At 37.3% G+C, this 20,592-nt stretch overlaps 2 protein-coding genes across 7 annotated transcripts; one reads left to right on the top strand and one right to left on the bottom strand.

Annotated features, from left to right (window-relative positions):
• Positions 1–3,955: 3,955 nt before the first annotated feature.
• LOC112553777 (uncharacterized protein C15orf61-like) lies at positions 3,956–11,671 on the bottom strand. Of its 6 annotated transcripts, none has more exons than XM_025221220.1 (4): positions 11,625–11,671; positions 10,271–10,434; positions 7,200–7,443; positions 3,956–6,892 (listed from the first exon to the last, which is right to left on the bottom strand). In XM_025221220.1, exons 2-4 carry the CDS (start codon positions 10,349–10,351, stop codon positions 6,765–6,767), a joined length of 453 nt encoding a protein of 150 aa, XP_025077005.1. In that variant the 5' UTR covers positions 10,352–10,434; positions 11,625–11,671; the 3' UTR covers positions 3,956–6,764. The 6 variants fall into 6 exon arrangements, with proteins under 6 accessions (XP_025077005.1, XP_025077003.1, XP_025077000.1 ...); XM_025221218.1 differs by having other exon boundaries at positions 11,586–11,653; XM_025221215.1 differs by lacking the exon at positions 11,625–11,671 and adding an exon at positions 11,376–11,488.
• A 40-nt stretch (positions 11,672–11,711) lies between these two features.
• On the top strand, positions 11,712–19,480 carry LOC112553776 (tetraspanin-3-like). Its single transcript, XM_025221214.1, has 7 exons — positions 11,712–11,850; positions 13,183–13,374; positions 13,560–13,634; positions 14,137–14,229; positions 14,698–14,847; positions 15,993–16,076; positions 16,654–19,480. The coding sequence occupies exons 1-7, from the start codon at positions 11,791–11,793 to the stop codon at positions 16,750–16,752; spliced, it is 753 nt and encodes a 250-aa protein (XP_025076999.1). The 5' UTR covers positions 11,712–11,790; the 3' UTR covers positions 16,753–19,480.
• Positions 19,481–20,592: the final 1,112 nt, after the last annotated feature.

Genomic DNA, 20,592 nt, shown 5'->3' with positions numbered 1-20,592 from the left:
AACTGCTAACGTCTCTCTCCATATTTTTCCCTACGAACTTGCATGGATTCTAAACAATCCCAATAACAGCAATTTCATGCCACCACACGTCTTCATTATTGGAAAATCATTTTAGCACGCGCCTATTAATTAAATAAATGGTGAAGCCTCAACCATATTTTTTTTAAATCAGTCGCATTAATTTCTTGTATTGCCCCTCCTCAAAGATGCTGCACTAACTCCAGAAGACAAAATAATGGTGACTCTCCTAAAAATATTGACAAGAGCGTAGCAGTAAATCCACGGAGGTCTCTGGACTGCTGTCTGTTTGCCGAGACCAACTCTCGCAAAATTACTGTCAGGTTTCGGCGAACCCTTCAGCAGTTTAATATTCTGAAACACGATAATTTTTTTCAGCCAGCAACAGACAATAAATTTCCACAAAACTACTTTTAATTTGTTTCTCTTTTTTGGGCAAAAGTTCTCGACCTCCACTTCCCACGACAAAGCCAATAAACTGAAAACACAACAAACAATAAACTTGAGCTTTTGTATCTCCGTCAACATGAGAGCACGAATCGTCTGCTATTCTTCTTGATGCTGATAGTTAAACCGGAAGTGAATTTGTACTATGGCCTCGTTCTCGAAGTTAACTCGGGGGAAAATCTGTCTGCAAGCAGTCTAACAGAGATATTCGTCCGTGGCATATCATCAGTGTTGTCTGCAAAGTAGAACATCGAGACTCTTGTAGACACGTGTTGTAGTCTTCGCCATTTACATTTATATGTTGATTCCCTGGGTCTCGGTACCAAGAACGCCCTTATAACAAACTGTTCTTGCCAATGATGTCACATAGCTTATTTCAGAGGATATCAGTAATACCAACAACATTGCAGTCACCGATAAATCGGTTTAAAGCAAATGTGTCCCTTTAGACACTGTCTTTTCTGCGAGAGAAGGAAAGAAACAGAGCTGACTTACTTTTTCCTTCGTTCTTGTCAACATCCTGCTTCCTTCGACACAAATGGGATTGTCTAGATAAACTACAAAATGCTGCAGTTGATTGCTACATGTGCGATGTCAAACTGCTGCTTTTTCCCTCCACAAAAAAGCTTGGCTGTGCAAGCATTACAAAAGGACGAGAGCCAGTTGTCCTGCAGTGCTCTTTACAAGAAAGTTTCAGCGAGGCTTGCAAGCTGATAATTAATGATGCACTCAATAGGTTACAAGGCTGAAGACGGACAACTTTCATTATTTGTCTCACTGTTGCTGCAGTGAAGCTACGGAGACTGAAGAGGACAGGGGAAAAAATATAAAAAAAACAGAGGACAGGTTCAGATCAATACAGCCTTTCTCTTCAAAGAATTTTTTTCTGGTACTGAAGAATGATTAGTATAGTTTCTTATATTATTTCCTTAGTTCACCACTCATCAATCTGAGAAACGTAAAACACGCACGAACACACACAAAGAGAGAGAGAGGGGTTATCTAACATCAATAACTTCCGCCTTATAAATAATCTCCCTTGAGGAATCTTGAAATTGTAACCAATGTATCGATCTCATCTTTTTATTTGAGAGACATTTTCTTCGACCTCTTTAAAGTATACGAATACACGTGTGTACAAGCAGGTCGCATGAACCAACTTAAACCCACACACACACACACGTACGCATGGACACGAATAAACTAGTCTATAGAATTATTCAGTAATACGTGTTAAAAAAAATATTCCCGACAAATAAATTTGTAGCAGAGCGTTTTCTTCCATTTAGGCTTCGCAATCCCGCACTCTTACTGCGTCTCTCCACTCACTCTTGATTTGATAAACTGTTTTGTAAACTGGACAGCAGCCTTGTCTTTTCTCGCAACTTCACTTAAAAACACTTCGCTATGTCTGCTTTTTAATCACTATTTTCTTTTCTCATTGGCTACAAAAAGAGAGGACACTCTGTGTTTGTGACAACTGTTCGAAGGACTGGGTGTCGGGGCTTTCTCCGGTTTCCACCCCGCTCCCTCTCATAGTGCGAAATCACCTCAAGGTGGAAGCACTTTCCTTCTAAATCAACCAACCTTTCGTCTTTGAACTCTCTAGCTACGGGGAAGCTATTGTATGTCTGCCCCGCTGTCACAACTACTGATTTGAATAGACATTGAAGGATGTATTTGCTATAGTACTTTGCCACCTCTTCGTAAACTGCGACCGTTATAGTAAGTGACATTTTTATGACATTTTTAACTTCCTTTCACAGGCCTGCAATATTTGTTCTTTGCCAATGTTTCTAAATTGCTCATTAAAGACCGGTTGCTGCAGAATAACCAAGGGACGTAAAGCAACGACAACAGTAATGACGCAGAGATGTCAGATGAGAGGATGTAAACACATCCGGGCACTCTATACGTTATCCTCTCCATCTTTTTCAAATACATTTGAACTGGTGAGAGAAAGGGAAGAGATTTCACTTTTTCGGTCAATAACCAGCCGGATATTTCGTTGCCATGGTGAAGAAGTAAGAAATCACCGCTCCTATCACGATAACGGAAAATCCGTGTCACTGGTTTTTAAATATTTTTTTGGGGGGGGGGGAGAGGGGGATGGTATGAGAGAGAAGCCTGCAAGGTGATAAAGCACGTGCGACTGGGATACTCGTCATCTTGCACGTGCTCTTTTCCTTATTTTCCTTATGTTTGTTTTTGTTTGGAAATGCTGCCTGAGGCCATTTCGTCAATTATTTAGCTCGTGCCCAATACGCGCTCATCGGTGGTTAGCGCGGAAGCAGGAGCTCAGTCTGTTGGTCACTTTGTTCCCTTTACTGAGACAGAATTTAGTTATATAGATAACAGAAGAAAATCACTGTTGTGTTATAAACTGGTAAAGTATAAAACAAGCTAGGTTTCCTCGTGACAGATCTGTGTTGTAGTAAATCACTGAACAGGAAGTTTCAGGCTCGTCTATCAGCGAATTATTTTTTTACAATGTCAAGTAACTGTGAAACAGGATACATCACATTTCAAAGCTTCTGATTCCTGATTTATTGAATTCCATTACTTCCCCCAAAGGTATAAAAAGTAGATGCTCAAAAAAAAAAAAAAACCCAGATGAAAGAAGATAATTAGCACTACATATCATTGGGCTTTTAATAAACATTATCTAACCTAAAATGTAATATAAGCCACCACGAGAAATGAGGACAGGCTACAAATGAGATTGGAGTAAATCAACAATTTTGCAAGTAGATAATAAATAATGAAACAATGAATTTTAAAGATTACCTATTATTGTCTCTTCATACTTGAATGAGAGTATCATTTGGATCACCCTACTGCAGGAGTAGGGAACATATCCGGCTCGCGAAATCATTTGATCCGGCTCCGCCCACCCCCCGGCCCAATACAACCGTAGATTTCAGCAGCTCTATAAACTTTTTTTTCCCAGCAACACAAATTTATACTAAGTGGATCATATTAATTAATGTAAATTTTCAGGGACAAGTAAGATCGAACGTCACACACGAGGACACGAATGCCTGGTTGGTTTAATAGGAAAGTGTTTCCATCTTACGGCGATTTCACACTATGGGGGAAGAGAGAGTGGGGAGGAAACCGGAGTACTCCGAGAAAACCCTCGACGCCCAGCTCTGCAAACAGGTGTCACATACAATGTTCCGAGATCTGAACCCCGAGCCGCTCACTGAGGTGGTTACAAGCGATTTTATTTTTGCATTTAGTTTGGTCTTGGTCTATGTGTTGGTGACATAGAAAAAAAAAAGTGGAATAGAGCATAGAAGCTCCTACAAGAGGTATTCCCTCTCTTCATTGTGATGTAGTTCTATGGTTGCCAACTTAGTGTAAAACAAGCGTACCAGCAGTTTCTCTCTCTTACACACAATTTTTGGTGTATGTTGCATTAAAAGGAATATTAATGTCAAACCTCATATGCACACCATGGTGGTTTAAGAATAGGCGCAACATTCACTGTCCTATAAAATACTGTTTTACTAACGGTTCTTGTGAAAGCCTGCCATTTATGGCAAACAGTTAAATGCAAGGAACACAAATATATACCTCATTAAATACATAGTTTAAAATAAAATAGAGATTCTGTACAAACATGAACAATCTTGCACGATTGTTATAAAAATACAGCTTGCCTTTATTGAAGCCCTCTTTTTCTTTTCAATGCAATCAAACTCTGTAACATAATGTACGAATGATGAGGGTCAGTACTTGTAGTCTTCACAATAACAACACTTTTAAATGACTTCTGTTGAACCATAGAATGTTACTTTCCAAAGTACTGCTAGAGTTTGAGCACTCAAATGAACATTTACAGGTCCCTATGCAACTGAAATGTCTTTGATATGTTCTTTCGTATCCTTTACACAGTTGGTTAACTCTCACACCTCTCTTGTTGTAAGGATCATAGATGACATGGCCATTAAATGACCCATGCTCATCTCAAGAACTCAAACAGCAATGTAGACATGCTACCCTATTTGTGTGCAAAAGCACCCTCTGTACTAGGACTGCTCATAGCCCTGCAGAACAATATTTGGTTACACAGGAATGGGGTGAAGACGTTTGGTGTTTTCCCAGCAACTAAAGCCCTCTAAATAGGTGCCACATGCACAGAAAAAAAATAGCATGTCTAAGATATGAGCCCAAGATAGACAATCCTCACTGTATTGGTGACAGGCACTAACCATTGTTTCACCAGACCACCCACCAGACTGAGAAAGGAGAGTGGCCTACTCTGATCTAGAGATATCACCTTTCTAATTAAAGAACCCATGATTTATGATGTAAACTTCATCTGGGACTGAAAAAAAATGACTATATATATATTTGACTAAAAACGTGGAATAACTTAATGCAGGTATGTTCTCTTATAATCTTACAACACATGGGTAAAAAAAAACATTGTAAAAAAAATCTGCAAATACAATTTAAAAACATTCACAACCTTTGCCTTCGAAATGAATTATACATCACTGTTTCCCTTCGTGGCAGATCACAGCACCATGTCAATGAACACTTCTATGAAACATGAAAAACAAGTCCATGGAATAAAATGTGACTTGCAAGAAAGTTGTTTTCTGCCCAGGGCTCTTATAAACATAGACTTCCAAGAAAGCCAGAACTCTGAACTCTTCTGGACTGAATCCAAAGACACGAATTATAGACTTTGTTTACAAGACCATCCATAATCGCTTGATTTTGTCTCACAAAATAGTATAAAGAATATATTCAAATAAAAGGATTATTCACAAAACTCCTTTACATATACTGTAAGCATCTAAAATTCTACAATAAACAAGTTTATAGTTTACCATGATTTTGTAACATTCAGGTTCCAGTCCTTAAAAGCTGTCTGGAGCCACATATAAAATGAGGCTTAAAGTAACAGATTAAAGGATAATGAAAGTCAAATTAAAACTGGGCTTAAATTATATATATGCTGACCTTCTAAACTGTTTCTAGTTAATGTTTTGTTTTTACACAAGTTCACTTATAATTCTGCCAAAAATATGGCTGCTCATCAGTACTCTTTTGCAATATCATGTTCCTCTCAGCTCATTCTTGTTATTGGTTCCTCTTTGTGTTTTTTGTATTGATTTTATGTTATGTTAGTACTGTTGTTTATTCTTTTATAGTTGATAGTTCATTATTTTCCTGTCCCTCATATGCCGTCTGTTTCGTTCTTGTTCTTATGTGCTAAGAGCATGCTCCTTAGGAGTGTGAGTATGCGCTTTACAACTTTTGCATTTATTATTATTACTCAGTGACTCCCATGCTTTGTACTCTTTTGCAAGGGAAAACAAGCCAACTCTAATTTCAGACATAGGAGGAACTGTTCTCTCGGTCATACCAGTTTCTTCATTTTGCACAACCTTCCTTGCAGTTATCAGGTTCAAAATTATATGGCACAATCCTCAGATTCACCATGCTGGCATTTTGAAAACCACACTTAGGAGAGTGAAAGCAAACACAGGTGGTAGATGATTTTGATGTCACCTGCCAACCAAAACATGAATACTGATTTCAAAATATTAAATAAGCAGCCATAATTATGAAAAAAATTTAGCAACATAAAACCGTAGGCCACTGTCTGTCATCAGTTTGTTTTCTTCTTGCTTGCTGCATCTGAACAAGTGTTTTCTTTTACATTGCCTACCATACTATTTTGAGTCAGGTAAGATACATCAGTCATACAAGCAATGGATCTTTTCTCTGATCTTGAGGATATAGGCAGTAGTCGGCTTAAGAGACTGAAGGAAAATCTCAGAATAGCAACTAGAAGATTCACTGCAATTATAACAAGGACTATACAATGAAAATCACAAAAACTGTTGCTACAAAGGTAAGTTGATAACTCTGGGATGCCATGCTGTCTTTCACCTCTAAAACTAGAAGACAAAAAAATAAAAACCAAAGGAAAAATTATTTCTTTAAGTAACAGCTGGTTTAAACATCCACTCTCTAGGCTATAATTATTTTAAAACTTAAGTTTAAAAATCTGTCCAATAGCCCAGCATAAGAAATGATTTGCTCGTCTGTAAAACAGAAACACAGTAAATATTAATGTTTATAACATTAACAATGAACAGAATCATAAGCAAATGAACAAACTGCTCACAGAAAAATGAAGGTTAACTGTTACAACCAAATGTCCCTCACCACAAAATTTTAATGGGCAACTTTTTATTTACATATACAGGTTTTAAATGATATTTTTTATAAATGATACATGAAGCTGTGTTAAACCAATGTTTTAGCAGTTCGTCTCAGTTGATGGCTCTTGGATCTTCCTTATTCAGGAAAAAAATCTTTACTCTTCCCTTTGGTGTCATTACTTCCTCTGTTTCCTTGGATAGCATCCATGAGCCCACACCATATGCCAGAGTTGGAACACCTGTAAAATAACCTGATGATCTTGCACAAAGTGTAAGCGAACAAGCATTTATCATTTTACTAATTTAGATTCTCACCCTGCTCATTCATTTCTCTAAACTATACTTAATCACTATACCAACATCCAATCACATACCCACATCAATACGCAACAAATGCATATGTAAACAGAGTCACACACAATGATGCATAAAGCAATGAGCTGTAAGCAATTCTAGAAGAAAGGAATGAGATAGAACAGAACAAGATGATTATTAAAAGTAAGCTAAATTAGAAAAATAAAATGTTGCACTCAGTGTATCACTTACCGAGATTGAGGACCTTAAGAGCAGTAAAAAAGCTGTCTTCTCCCCCTAGGTCTCTCTTAGGACTACGAGTACAGTGATATTTGATGAAAGGGTAGCAGCCTGTGCGCAGTACGTGATAGTTCACTCCCTTTACTTCCCAGTTGAAATGAGACTGGGCGAACTGATCATTAACCACAGAATTGTAGTATACACAAAACGATGTCCAGTGGGGGAGATCTCGCTTTTCAAGGTGAGCTGTTAAAACCTAAACAAAACATCCAAAGAGATCAAATGAGAATAAAAAAGAAAATCTTGGAAGTAATATGGTAAAGACAAAATGAAATGCAATAATCACTTTAAAAAGAGACAAGATTATAAGGTATGTTTTGCACTCTATAAAATGCTATATAAATAAAGATTTCCTGAATAACACACATAGTACACTCTCAGAGAAGACATTAAGCCTACTGAAGTTCTACAGCGACCATGTCCTCCCAGAGGGCTCTAAGTCGAGACAAATGAAAAAAACAATGAAGAATTGAAGGCCAGCAAACTGCTTATCAAAGCAACCTTTGAAAATAGGCAATGATGTGGCCTGGGTCATCCATGTAGACTATTTCAAAGATTGACAACCCAAAGCCGAAAGAACTGCCTATGCAACTCTAGATGTAAAGCTTGTTTGTGGAGCTGGAACCTCTAGTTTGCTATTTGGAACAAGGTAGGTAGCTCTAGGTACTGAGGTCAGAAACTATGGGTCATCTTGTATCCCTCAATTAGGTCACCCTTCAGCCTTCAAAAGGCTTAACAGTCTTAGCTTCTTAAGGTGTTTGGCACACTCAAGGTGGGCAAGCTCCAATACTAACTTTGTAGCTTTATACTGCATGTTCTCAACCAACACGGCATCCTTCTTAAACACTGATGACAAAGCTACATGCCCATAGTTGAGATGAAGCCACACAAGACCGATATACAGGGACATCAGTGATTGCCTGTCAATACAATCAAAGAAGCACTTAACAAGACCAAGCAACGAGTCAGATTTGTTTTCTTTTTTACACAATGCTGAAAGAAATTCAGTATTAGGTCTATGTAGACCCCCAAGTCCCTTTCACATGCAGTTTCTGCCAGAGCTGTGACCCCTCATGAGGTTGTAGTTATGAAGCAAGGTGAAACATTGCCACAGGGCAAAGTGAGGAAAACAAAGGCAAGCATCTTATCTCTAAAATTGGAAAGCAGCATACAGATCCCGCTCCTACTATACGGAGCAGAAACATGGAGGACGACCAAGGGCACAACGAAGAAGATCCAAACGTTTGTCAACCAGTGCCTGCGCAGAATCCTCAGAATTCACTGGCCAGAGAGGATAAGCAACACCGACCTGTAGAGAAACGAAACAACAGCCCATAGAGGAGGAAATCCTGCGGAGAAGATGGGGTTGGCTAGGACACACCCTAAGGAAACCAACATCCAACGTCACAAGACAGTCGCTGACGTGGAACCCCAGGGAAGAGAAAGCGAGGAAGAAACAACTGGAGACGGGACCTCGCCGCCGACACCAAGCTCACCGGATTTGGATGGGGTCAGCTGGTGACGGTAGCCCAGGACAGGAGGCGTTGGAGGGCGGTCGTCGATGGCCTATGCACCAGGAGGGGCGAAGGGCATAACTAACTGATACAGATCCCGCAAACATTGTTTTATATTATTTACCCTAAGCATCTTTGCCACTGTGTTTTATTTAACTACCACCCCAGGGATAAAGCTAAATATTCGTCATCTGGACACCACTTTATCAGGAAACAGGATACTTGTCTTTAAGTTTCCCATGGTGCCCCAGAGCAATGATTTATCCTCAGTTCATAACTATGGCCCCTGATGGGCATGCAGGTTTGCCTGAAGCTTCTATCATCCACGAAGCTGACCATGGCTGACCTTGGTGTCAAACATTCGGATTAGGCTTTGGACTACATTTACATGTCATTCATGAAGCAAATGAACAGAAATTTATCTAGAACATTGTGCTGTGGAATCTCACTGAGAATAGCCTTCCAATCAGACAAATGTTGTTAATCACCCTATGCTGCCTTCAGTTTCTGGGAAATCCTTGACCAAGTCTAGTATGTCATCTCAGACTCCATAAGTCTTCAGCTGTGAAAGATGTATACACTGTCATACACTTTGGTAATCAAAGCAAATAACACCAATACCATTGCCCACATCGACTTGTCTTGACCATTCACTAACACAAGCAGTTAGGTGGTACATGAGAGGCTGTTAATGCCATGTTGGCAAGGCAAGAGATACAATTACATGTGCTTGAGCAATCCGTCTAAGACAATATTCTTGATTAATGTCTAGCTAATTAGGCAATAGTCTGCTGAAACGGATTTGTTTACTGTCTTAAAGAATGTCTTAAAGAGTAGACCGGTATGACCATTCTTCCTGTCCCTCAGGAGATACTCTTCATTCAGAGATTCTATGCCAGAGGCCTGCAAAGCTGTTTACTTTCTTGCAGTAGCTTAAGGTGGAGACCATCAGGACCCTGGACTTTTCAAGGGTTTAGTTGCATGAAGTGCATTAGAATTTGCTAGTTCTTCATCCTCCTAAAACTGAAGAATGTCTGAGGCATCCTCTTTAGTGAACACACTAACAAAAAAGTCACTGAAGACCACCTTCTGTCAGTCCAAATAATGATGCTGTCTTGTTTCTGTAAATCTACACTACCAGACCTGGTCCCTAACTATCAGTTGGCATACTGAAGGAAGACTTTAGAACTACTAGCTGCTCAAAGGTGTAATTTCCTTCCTTACTTTCAATTTGGCCAGACTCTGGATTTTGGCATAATCCTAATAGTGTCTCCTTTCTCTGGTTGCCCAAGCTCAAAAGCTTATTCAATCAAATGGATTATGTTAAAAACAAACAAATTTTTTTTAATTCACCCCAATTTATGCATCTTTTTCATTTCATGCAAATGGATGGTGGAGGTATTTAAAATGTTATGATCATTTTGACAACAACCACTTGAAAGAATGTATATATAAAGTCTCCTACATGCATGCACAAACACACACACACACACGCTCACATGTGCACACCTCAGAAGCCAGTGGCTTTATGGCATGGACACCCCTTGAAGCAATCAACAGCCTGATGGCGCTGTTGATTTTTGTTAGCATGCCAACTTTGATAACTGGTACATGTGACACATCTCAAAAACTCTCAGAAGTACTACTGGTGGCAATACTCCTGTGAAATCTGACTGTAATAGGGAGAAAATTGTTAAATAAATAAGAAATGTTATTAACAAGTCAAACTGTAATTTAAAGCAGGTGCTGTATGCAATTACAATTTAAAGCAATATACTGTCACTGCATATAGATGAGTGCACACACACACACATATCACAGCTTCTCTTGATGGTACACTTTAAATAATTTTTTAATCACAAAAGCTAAACCAACCATGCTTCCATGCGTGCACTTTTTAAAAATCTGTTAAAACTACTTTTTTTTTTTTTATCTCCTTCCATCTTAAAATTGAAGTTTCAATATAGGTTTTACTATTTATAAAAAAGGAATTTTTAAAATTATTATTTGTGTAGCTTTTTAAGTCTGCTCTTCACTTTTTTGTATTGTTGTTTACTCTTTAATGAGTGCCCTATTATTTTTGTATAATTTTGGTACACATTCAATATAGCTACAAATCTAGAAATAAGAGGAAGGTGTAGCCAGCGTTGTAATTATAAAGTTTTTTTAAACAAATTTATAACGACGGGTTTCTAATGGCATTCCATGCATCAATGTGGGTTTTTTGACACCTTTTCTGTGTCGTTGCCTACAAATTTGTATCTGCGTAGGTTTTGTTATAAGGCGTCAACTGCTTCTTTACGGCGTTATTTGGGAAAATTTATTATCAACCGTGACAATTTAAGTCGCTATAATCTAATGAATTCCATCATTGAACGAATCCGTTGCTAAAGGGAAGTTTCATAGGTTGGTTGTGATTAGTAACTTGTTGAGCTTGGAGTTTTCCCAATGTAGTGCAAGTAAAAACGGTCAACCTTAACATCGTCGGAACCTACATTATTTTGATTACGTGGTAAAGACAATGAAAAATTGAAAAAAACTACATGCATAAGCATTTCCTACTAGATTACATAATATTCAGCTGGTGAAATATGGTCAAAAACTATATCATTACAACTGTCTTGTACTTGCAAGCAGCCCGCAGACAACGGTTTCTCCAGCCACTGGCCAGCTTAACTCTTGAACCATTTCAGGATATCACGCTTTGTCTTTTAGAAATTAAATTACAGAATAATGTAAGCTAAATTGGATTACATGGAACTAGTTTCAGAATAAAATAATAAAATGGGGCTCTTTTTAGATGTTAGTAAATTCAACGATCTACCTATTTATGTTGTTTCACAGCTTAATTATATCGACTCACAGACACGCAGCAATTCCGAAATGGTTCCAATCTCTACAAGATCCGCTGCAAGTCATATGACTGACTTGGTGCTCAATAATTCCTTTATTAGTAAGTCGTCAGACTTAGCAACCCAACCCAGTATCTCATTCACTCTTAAATTGTGAAGCCTATACCTTACACCAAGATGGGGGCATGTACTACCACGACGAAAATCTTTTTGATGATTATCAGTTTCGTGTTTTGGGTAAGTATGCTTTAGGTTCAGAGGGTAAATATTTTGCGTTGGTGTTGTCAGATTTTTCAATTCTGTGATAGTCATAGTTAATGAGGATAATGTTAGACGTCTGTAATTCACTAATGAGAGTTAACAGAAGAGGTTTGTTATTATGTATGTGGAGTAAAATTTATCTGTCTTAGTAAATAACATTGCTGATTACAGTCTAGTTACGTTTTTTTTTTATTAATGCTATTGATAGTTCAAAGGTTAGGAAAAAAAAAAAAGGAAGCGGCCAAATCATGTTTGTAATACAATTTAAGGAGTACGATAAACACTACAACAAAGAACTGTTTCAACAGTAAATCTGCAAAAACTGGGAAGTACATTAGTTTCACAAGGAATTGTAAGGTACATCATTTTTCAAAGTTATAAACAATGCAAACACTTCACGTATTTTTATTATTCTGAGAATGTTGCTGTGCAATATTTTGTATATCACACGTTATTTAAACAAAAGAACCAACAGAAAAGGTTAAAAACTGTTTAAAATTGGTGTGAGCATTATGTGAGGTCTGCAAGGAGCTCTTGTGGGAAAAAAATTTGTTAGTAATGTGTGTGTTGTTTTATACTTAGTTCTTTTCTTTTTAAACAACTCAGTGATAAATCTCTGTCTCCTTTTACATTATAATCTGTATGAATACACTTTTGATACATTGTCCAATTTTTTCACATGGTTAACTGCATAATAAGAAAACAGATGATTATTGTTTTAAACATCGAAGCAGAAATTATAGTCTTCGATAAAGTAGTGTTATGAGCAGGGGTGGGCAATTAATTTTCCCAAGGGGCCGGATGAGAAACTGGGATGGTTCTAGAGGGCCAGATGAGAAACTGGGATGGTTCTAGAGGGCCGGACTAATATAGTTAACTCAGTTTTACCCAATACTGTATGTATAGTATATTTACTGGTGGGCGGGCCAGCGGGCGGGCCGGTCAGAGACAGGAGGCGGGCCGGATCCGGCCCGCGGGCCGGCGTTTGCCCAGGTCTGGTTATGAGTAATGGGTAAGAAACTGAATGAAGGGAACAGCCTTGTTAAAACAGTAAGAATGAAAATACTTGTGATTATATTTATGAGTAAATATTATAGGAATAGAACTTTTTTGGTACATTGAAAGGGTTCCAGAAAATTGTAAAGTAAAAAGGTATAAATTTGTAAATATGATTTACAAAAATCAAGCAAACGTACCATTGTTGGAACCTTTCAAGACTTTTTTGTGTGTGAGTATCATAGTTTTTCTCCTATGATATAATTTGCTTAAAAAATGATTTTTTAATGTGTGCAATCATTTCAAATACAGGGTGCAGCAGTTGCCCTTTGCTTCATCAGTGCCTGGGTTTTCAAGACTTACAATGACTTTGGACACCTAACGGAATCCACACTTATTCTGCTGCCAGCTAGCATTGTGCTAGGCATAGGCATTTTCATGTTCATTGTGGGCTTGCTAGGGTTCATCGCTGTCTGCAAGGAGCACAAGTTGCTGTTGTCCATAGTAAGTAATGCTAGAAGTGAAATAAAATGTAAGTTTTCTAAAGAGTTTTCAGTACAAGAACGTACATTAATTTTAGTATCATACATTTATTCAGTATCTTGTTAATGGTATCAGCACAAGAGTAATACTACAGTTATTTAGTATCTTTTTAGTATTACTGGCAGCTGAGTACTCTTTTCTTCCAGTTCTTCTGCCTCATCCTGGTCATCTTTCTGGGAGAGGTAGTGGCAGGAAGTCTTGGATACGTCTATCGCAAAGATGTGAGTATTATACCATTGTCTTCTGATTTGACTGTATTAGTAATCATATTTATCTGTTTTTCTGGCCCTTTACATGCATAGTTATTATTCATGTTAAAATATGGTTTATATATAGATTTTTAAAAAAGTTTGGAGACACCAGTAATGTTTAGCAGGGTACTGGCATTGCCAGGGTGATGTCCCCTCTACTCATGTCTGTGAGAGTGGAGGGCATCTACCTGGCAGATTGAAGGACAAAGAGGGGAAGAACAACATATACCAGTGGTGCCCAACCTTTTCTTTCCTGAGGGTCACATTGGACTTGATCTTGCGGGCTAGAACATGGCAGTTTTGCTAGAATCATGACGTTAAAAATGAAATTATGTTGTCTCGTTAAAATGAGCGGGCCAGATGTTTAAGTTTGTTTTTGGAGTCTGGCGAGAGGAAATGATGGAGTTAATATTGTTGATTTTACAGATTTTAGGGTCCAAAAACTTAAACCAACACAATTTTTTAATGGCAGGTTGAAAAGACTGTTTCTGATGGTCTCACCGATGCATTGAAAAATTACAATGACACCAACAAGGCTGGCCAGATTGACTACCTTCAAAAAGAGGTCAGTTATCAACATGGAAGAAAATAACCAGCTCAGTTCTGATAAGCTTAGGATTGTGTCAGCAACAGTTACAAGTTCTTGTTGATCCTGTTTCCCCCAGCCTATCCATAAGCCATGAGTCTGAAGACATTCTAAAACCCGTTAGGATCATGAAATGGTTGAGAATATACAAGAATTATAAAAAAGGTACAAAAATATAGTTGCCTATCTTGTCATCTTAAGAGAAAGTGGGGAGTTTGCAAGCAAAGCCTACCTGCAATCAATCAACAATCAGAATAGATAAATATGTACCATATTGTGAGTTCCAAGAGTGTTAATCACTATAATTTCAGCTAGTGACAGGCAAGCACCATAATTCCACAAGGGTGTAGCATAAGTTATTGTCTCACTGTAATAAGAATAATAATTGTAGAGCATGTTTCCTGATGTGGATGTGGGCTTATTATGTTCAGTTTTCTTTTTCCTCAGCTGCACTGCTGTGGTGTGCATAATGCCAGTGACTGGACAATGTACCCTTTCTCAAAGATGGCTGTTCCCACCTCTTGCTGTAATTTGACACAGGTTTACAATACCACTACCTGTAATACTCAGATTGGAAGCAAAGACATCTACAATGAGGTCAGGCATCAACAGTTGGTTTTTTTTTCTATTTTGTGCATTTGGGAGCCAAAGATTGAGCTAATTCAGATGGGCACTTGGCATTGATGAAACTATTTGTGGAGCATTTTGAAATTAAATAACAGTTATTGATGGATGTATATAAGTGTGTAGAATGTGGTGGATAGGTAGCACTTTTTGGTGGTGTCAATTTTTAAAAAGATTTTACTATAATATTCATAATGAATGCTTGCCAGTTTCTGAAGAAATAAACAAGCTGTGTGTGTCCACATGTGTGCGTGTGTATGTGCATGGGTGAATGCATGCTTTTTGAATTGTCAACTCAAAAAATTATCCTTTTCTGGGTATTCCCAGAGTGTGTGACATTCTTCATGGTTGGCAAAACGCAGCCTTTAAAACCACATCATCTATATAACTATATGCATTCTTTATCTTAATCTAGAAAGGGTATTATTTAAACTGTAAAATGCTATTGTAATGATGCCTTCTGTTCATTTTTACATCATATACTGACATCTTTAAATAGATCGATAACACTCTTTTTTGTATATAAAGAAAATAGTCACACATTGCTAAATATAGCTAGCGTATTTAAAGTTAGGCTATCCATGCCATAATTTGTGATACTAAGCTTGCATCCCTTTGACTATAAATATCAACAAATAAGTGTCACGTTCCTTTTGTTTTGGTTTTTTCTTTTTTGTGTGTACTACAACAAATGTGAGCAGACTTAACATAAGATATAACATTGTATACGGTTCCCAAGGTTAAATAGGACCAATCATATAGAACTTGTAGTCCACAAATATGCTGGCAGTTATATTATTTTTACTTTTAACAACTTTGCTTTCTTATCTTAACTTTGCCATTACTTAGGCCTTTACTCATTTTACTGCTTGGCGGATGTGACCACATTCAAAATAATTTGGGGTAAATCATGTAATAATTGTAAGAGAATTTTTATGTGCTTTCCCAATGTTCCCTAAATAGGGAGCCTATGATTTTTTGGCTTCATGCATAGCAAGGTCCATTCTGTTGATGTGATATGGTAGACTACTAATTTTGATGTATAAAAGCCTTCCTTGGTTGTCCAACTTTTCATTCATAGGCAAGATGTAGGAGTTAACTAACATCTTTTGTCACAGGGCTGTCTAGATGTCTTGGAGCACAAGTTTATTGTCAACCTGATCTACATTGCCAGCACTACAATATCCTTTGCTGTTATTCAGGTTAGTAAAAGCACTTGACCTTTTTCCTTTACAGTCAGTGGACTAGAATTGGTGCTTATTTTTATGGATGGTGATCTACAATTTTAGTAGAGTAGAAATGACTACCTGTTTTCAAAAATAGGACTGTGCTGTTAAAAAAAAAGTGATTTATCTTATGATGGTAACACTTCTCTTAATTAAATTAATTCATTCTAACAAAAATTTACTCATGACTTCTTGATCCTAATCTTTGTCCACTTGTCATAAAAAATAAATGTTGTTTATTAGTAAAATCCATTTTTGACTTGAATATGACCTTAGTCATAAAATTCAGTTCAACTTAAAAATGCTTTAAAAGTTGCATAGAATTAATCATATTGTATTTTCTTATGTTTTCAAAGTATTCTGCACTAATTTGCCTTCATAATTTTATGCTGCAGGGTTAAGACTTTGCTTTTTTTTTTCCTTATTTTGTTCAGAGCCAATATGGTATGAAAATGTACTTATGCATTCTAATATCTGTACATTATATTTTATTTCTTATATTTACTTGAATGTGATTTTATTAGATTCATCAGGAGCAACTAAATTTGTGCAGATTCTGGGATTGATCAGTGCTTGTATCCTGATCTGCCGAACTCATGAGGTGAAGTACGACCGCCTGGAGAATGCACAGCGCAACGGTCTTCGGGTCTGAGGTGTGGGACCAGCAGGTGCAGTGCTGACAAATTTACTGGCTGGTCCTACCCCTGCTGTAGAGCAGGCATCTCTCATTTGGAGAAAGCTTCTTTTTGTCTTCTGTCTGTCGTGAGGCACATATTTTGTCTTTTTCTTGTTTTATTGTAGTCCAGACAAGACTTATGCAGATATTTGTTTCCAGTGTGTTGCATGTGGTATTATTGTTGCTAGAGGTTGCATTTTATATTTATTGTGCCAGACATTATTTTCCACGTGTGGGGAAGAAGACAGCAGATGTGGGATGTTGGTCATTTCCATTGAGGCTCTTTTTCTGGATTGTTTCACTGGGATGAGACTAAGACTATTGTGTATCATTAGAGATGATAGGTGATTGGAGAAAGGGTTAGTCTGTTGGATAAACATATTTGGAAAGATCACTTCCTCACTAGATGGATCTCATTCTGTGTCCTAATAGCTATACTTCAATGGATTTTCAATTAGTTGTAAGTATTTTATCTTTCTGCACATTATGCTATCAAACTTTGGATTGTAGTGTATTGACTGCATGAGCAGGGAAAGCCCTGCTTACCGGTGATCGCCTCAACTTATTTATTACTGACTGGTAATTGCAGAACTCCTACTATGAGGTAGTATTAGGAACAGATGACGTCTAGGCAGGCTTATGAATAAATAGCTTTTAATGTAAGACATCATTGTCACAAAATTAGCAAAATAAAGATGAGGTGCATGGAATGTGTAAGCAGCTGTCTGTGAGGCAGCTGAAGTGTTGGATTAGACTGTCAGGCACCTTTGGGACATTACTGAAAGGAGAGAACTGCAGAGATAGATTTGTGACTGGATAGCTTGTGATGTTTTTTCCTACTTTAACCAGTTTGGCCTTGGAATTGTTACAGAGAAACACAGATTGACCATTGTATCAATGTTTGTGTGTGGACAGTTATCATGATATAAAAAATATGAACTTTTAATTAAATCATAAAAATCTGTTCAGCTGCTAGACATTCTGGTAAGATAGGAATCTTCTTTCCATGTTTTCAAAAATCCCTAACAAAATCTTTGGTATAATGCAGGTAATTATGCTTAATTTTTGGACTACCTAAAGATACACAGTATTGCAAGTAGATTTTCGACTTGAAATATGCATATTACAGACAGGCTGGTGCATCAAAGTAGACAGTATTTTATTTTTGAAGAAGCTGAACATTTTGTATCTTAATATTTCAGTGGCAATACTCGCAAGCATTGGGTGCAATCTCACAAACCCAGAAGAGATTAGATTTGTTTCTCAATTTTACTATTGTTTTGAGGGTTGCTACTAACCCATGTTGCTTCATTATTTTGGCATTCTCTGTGTTATGTAAATTAGTTGCTTTGTTGCTTACATAGTTAATAACTCACCATGAAAAACATGTTAAATTATTATCTGTGAAGAATTAAGATATGCAAATTATTACCACCGACATCTAAAAAAGCAGATTCTGTTTCATTTCGAATGTAAAAATTGACATTGTGGAGTTTTCCTTGATCTGATGTACACATACATGTTCGTATCAGTCACAAGTCCAAGCAGGGTACAAAAGTAGCAATGTCTTTTAAAGAATTAAAAAATCCACTTTAAAGACTGGACATTGTATTGGAAGTCTTGTAAACATGACAACAGTGGGGGAGCAGATCGAGATCTGGAATCTGTGATAACTGGTGCAATACCTCTCAACTGACCCATTTTTTCACTAGATACTTATGGAGGGACTGGGCAGGTAAGGTAGTGACAAAGATGCACCAGTCTCACAATGAGCTGGCCATGAGAAAAGTGGGATCTCCACTCCCCAACGATTAAAAAAATAGTTTTTTTTCTACCACACTGTTGGCACGTGCTGTGGTTTAGTATTTGGACAGCCTGTAAGATTGGGACAGCTGATAGCATCGAACGAAATGACATATCTTTTCAAACGCAACTAGTGTATGTTGTAACACATTCAATTTAAATATTATTGTATATAAGAATGTGTAGAAAAGCATGTGTGAAAGACTTTTGTGTTAGACCTACATATTTAATATTTTTGTGATTTTAGGTTGGTTTTTTTTTAGCTTCCCTTTTATCACCTTGTAATAGTTTTTCACTTTGCTGGAACAGAAATATGGTTGGTTTTTTTTTCATGTAGGATGAATAAAATTGCTTTAAAATGTTTGATAAAACAGTACAAACGGGAAGGTGCAAATGTAAGCCTGATGTTAAAGAATCTTTACACATAATTTTTATTAAAAAGTTTCCATTTAAAGAATGCATATTTACACAGTTTAGATACCAATAAGCTAATAGAAATTACAAATATAAGTGGTTTCTTTAAACTGGATGTATAATCTAACATTGGTGGGCTATGACTCTTGTGCCACAGTGCTAGTGCCAGATCCCACTTTTTTTAGGACATGAACATAAACAGTGTCCTTCATGCTGGAGACCAATATGTCATCCTGTCAAGAATTCTTAGCAGGAAATGGATTGCATTGTGATATGTGTCATTAAGTGTATTTCAGCACTTGAAAGAAATTTTTAATCAGAAAATCTGACAATATCTCTTAATTTTAGTAACTTTAAATGAGCTGTGAAAAGATTTTACTGTTAGCAGTGAGATTTCTATTCTGCAATGAAACGTGTATATATTTTTATTTTCTCTGAAAAGTGCTGCACTCCTCAGTAAAATTAATAAATGGATTTTTTCTACAAATTTGATTGCTGTTATGATCTACTGAACACAGATGTCCAGATAACTTGACGAAATACTGGACAATAACCAGCTAGCCAAAGCTCTGTCTGTGGAAATGGAACTGCCTTGACGTAATCATGTGAGCACCAACATAGATTTCAGGCACACATGAATGCAAACATACCTTACATTATGCTGCTTCCTGTTACAATGACAAATTATTATATGTGCTAAAACAAAAGTTTGAGCACCTTATTTAAATACTCCTTTGAACAGGTGCGACAGGAAATGTGCTTCTACAACCTCTGACTCTCCAACATATCTTCCACACTGATGAAATGTAGTGATAGAAGCCAGCTTTTATTTTTTAATACAAATTCTTTAATATAGCGTGAAGTGACTACCCTAAAACCATAAAAAAGACAAAACCAACAACAGAAATAATTATTATTCTTTAAAGGCACCAAGAAGTAATGGCAATAACCAACTTTATTAACCTTGGTGTTGGTATTGTAGTGACTGTGTAAAACTAGTCGTGAAATGCACAAATACAAGTGATAATAAAAATCATATCAACTGCACTTTATTCAAATACTGCTTTGAACATATGGTTAAAAAGATTACACCTGTTCAACAATAGGTTCTGGTAGAAGACTTGCCTGAAATGTCAGTATTTCACCCTGTTTCTTTTGTTTTTGTTTTTTTGTTTTTTTTGTTTTTTCTTTTTGCTTGTTTTTTTTAAATCCTGGAAGTAGATTGCAATGGTTGTTGTGTTGGCTGTCAAAGGGTTGAGGCCGAAACCCAGACATAAGCGTCCTATCACCTCCTGTTGGGTTTTTTTCTTTCTTTCTTTTTCTTTTTCTTCTTTATAATGGCAGCAAGGAGGGGCGGGTTAGAGTAGCGTAAAAAAAAGTAAAACAGACCTCAGGCATACGTGTGGTTCTTTAGGTGTCGATCAGACTCATCATCATCATTCCTTGTTACTCCTCAAGGAGCATAGGGCCGCAACAACACCTCGCCAGCGAACCCGGTTTTGGGCAGCCCCCCTCAGTTGGGCCCATGTGGTTCCGGCAGCCTTTGCCTCGCTCTCTACTGATCTTCTCCAAGTCTGTTTTGGCCTTCCAACTTTTCTC

Source organism: Pomacea canaliculata, linkage group LG13 (assembly GCF_003073045.1).
Source record: "Pomacea canaliculata isolate SZHN2017 linkage group LG13, ASM307304v1, whole genome shotgun sequence".
NCBI classification, from domain to species: Eukaryota; Metazoa; Mollusca; class Gastropoda; order Architaenioglossa; family Ampullariidae; genus Pomacea; species Pomacea canaliculata.
The sequence above is the reverse complement of the archived record's forward strand: the minus strand, read 5'-3'. Positions and strand labels throughout refer to the sequence as shown.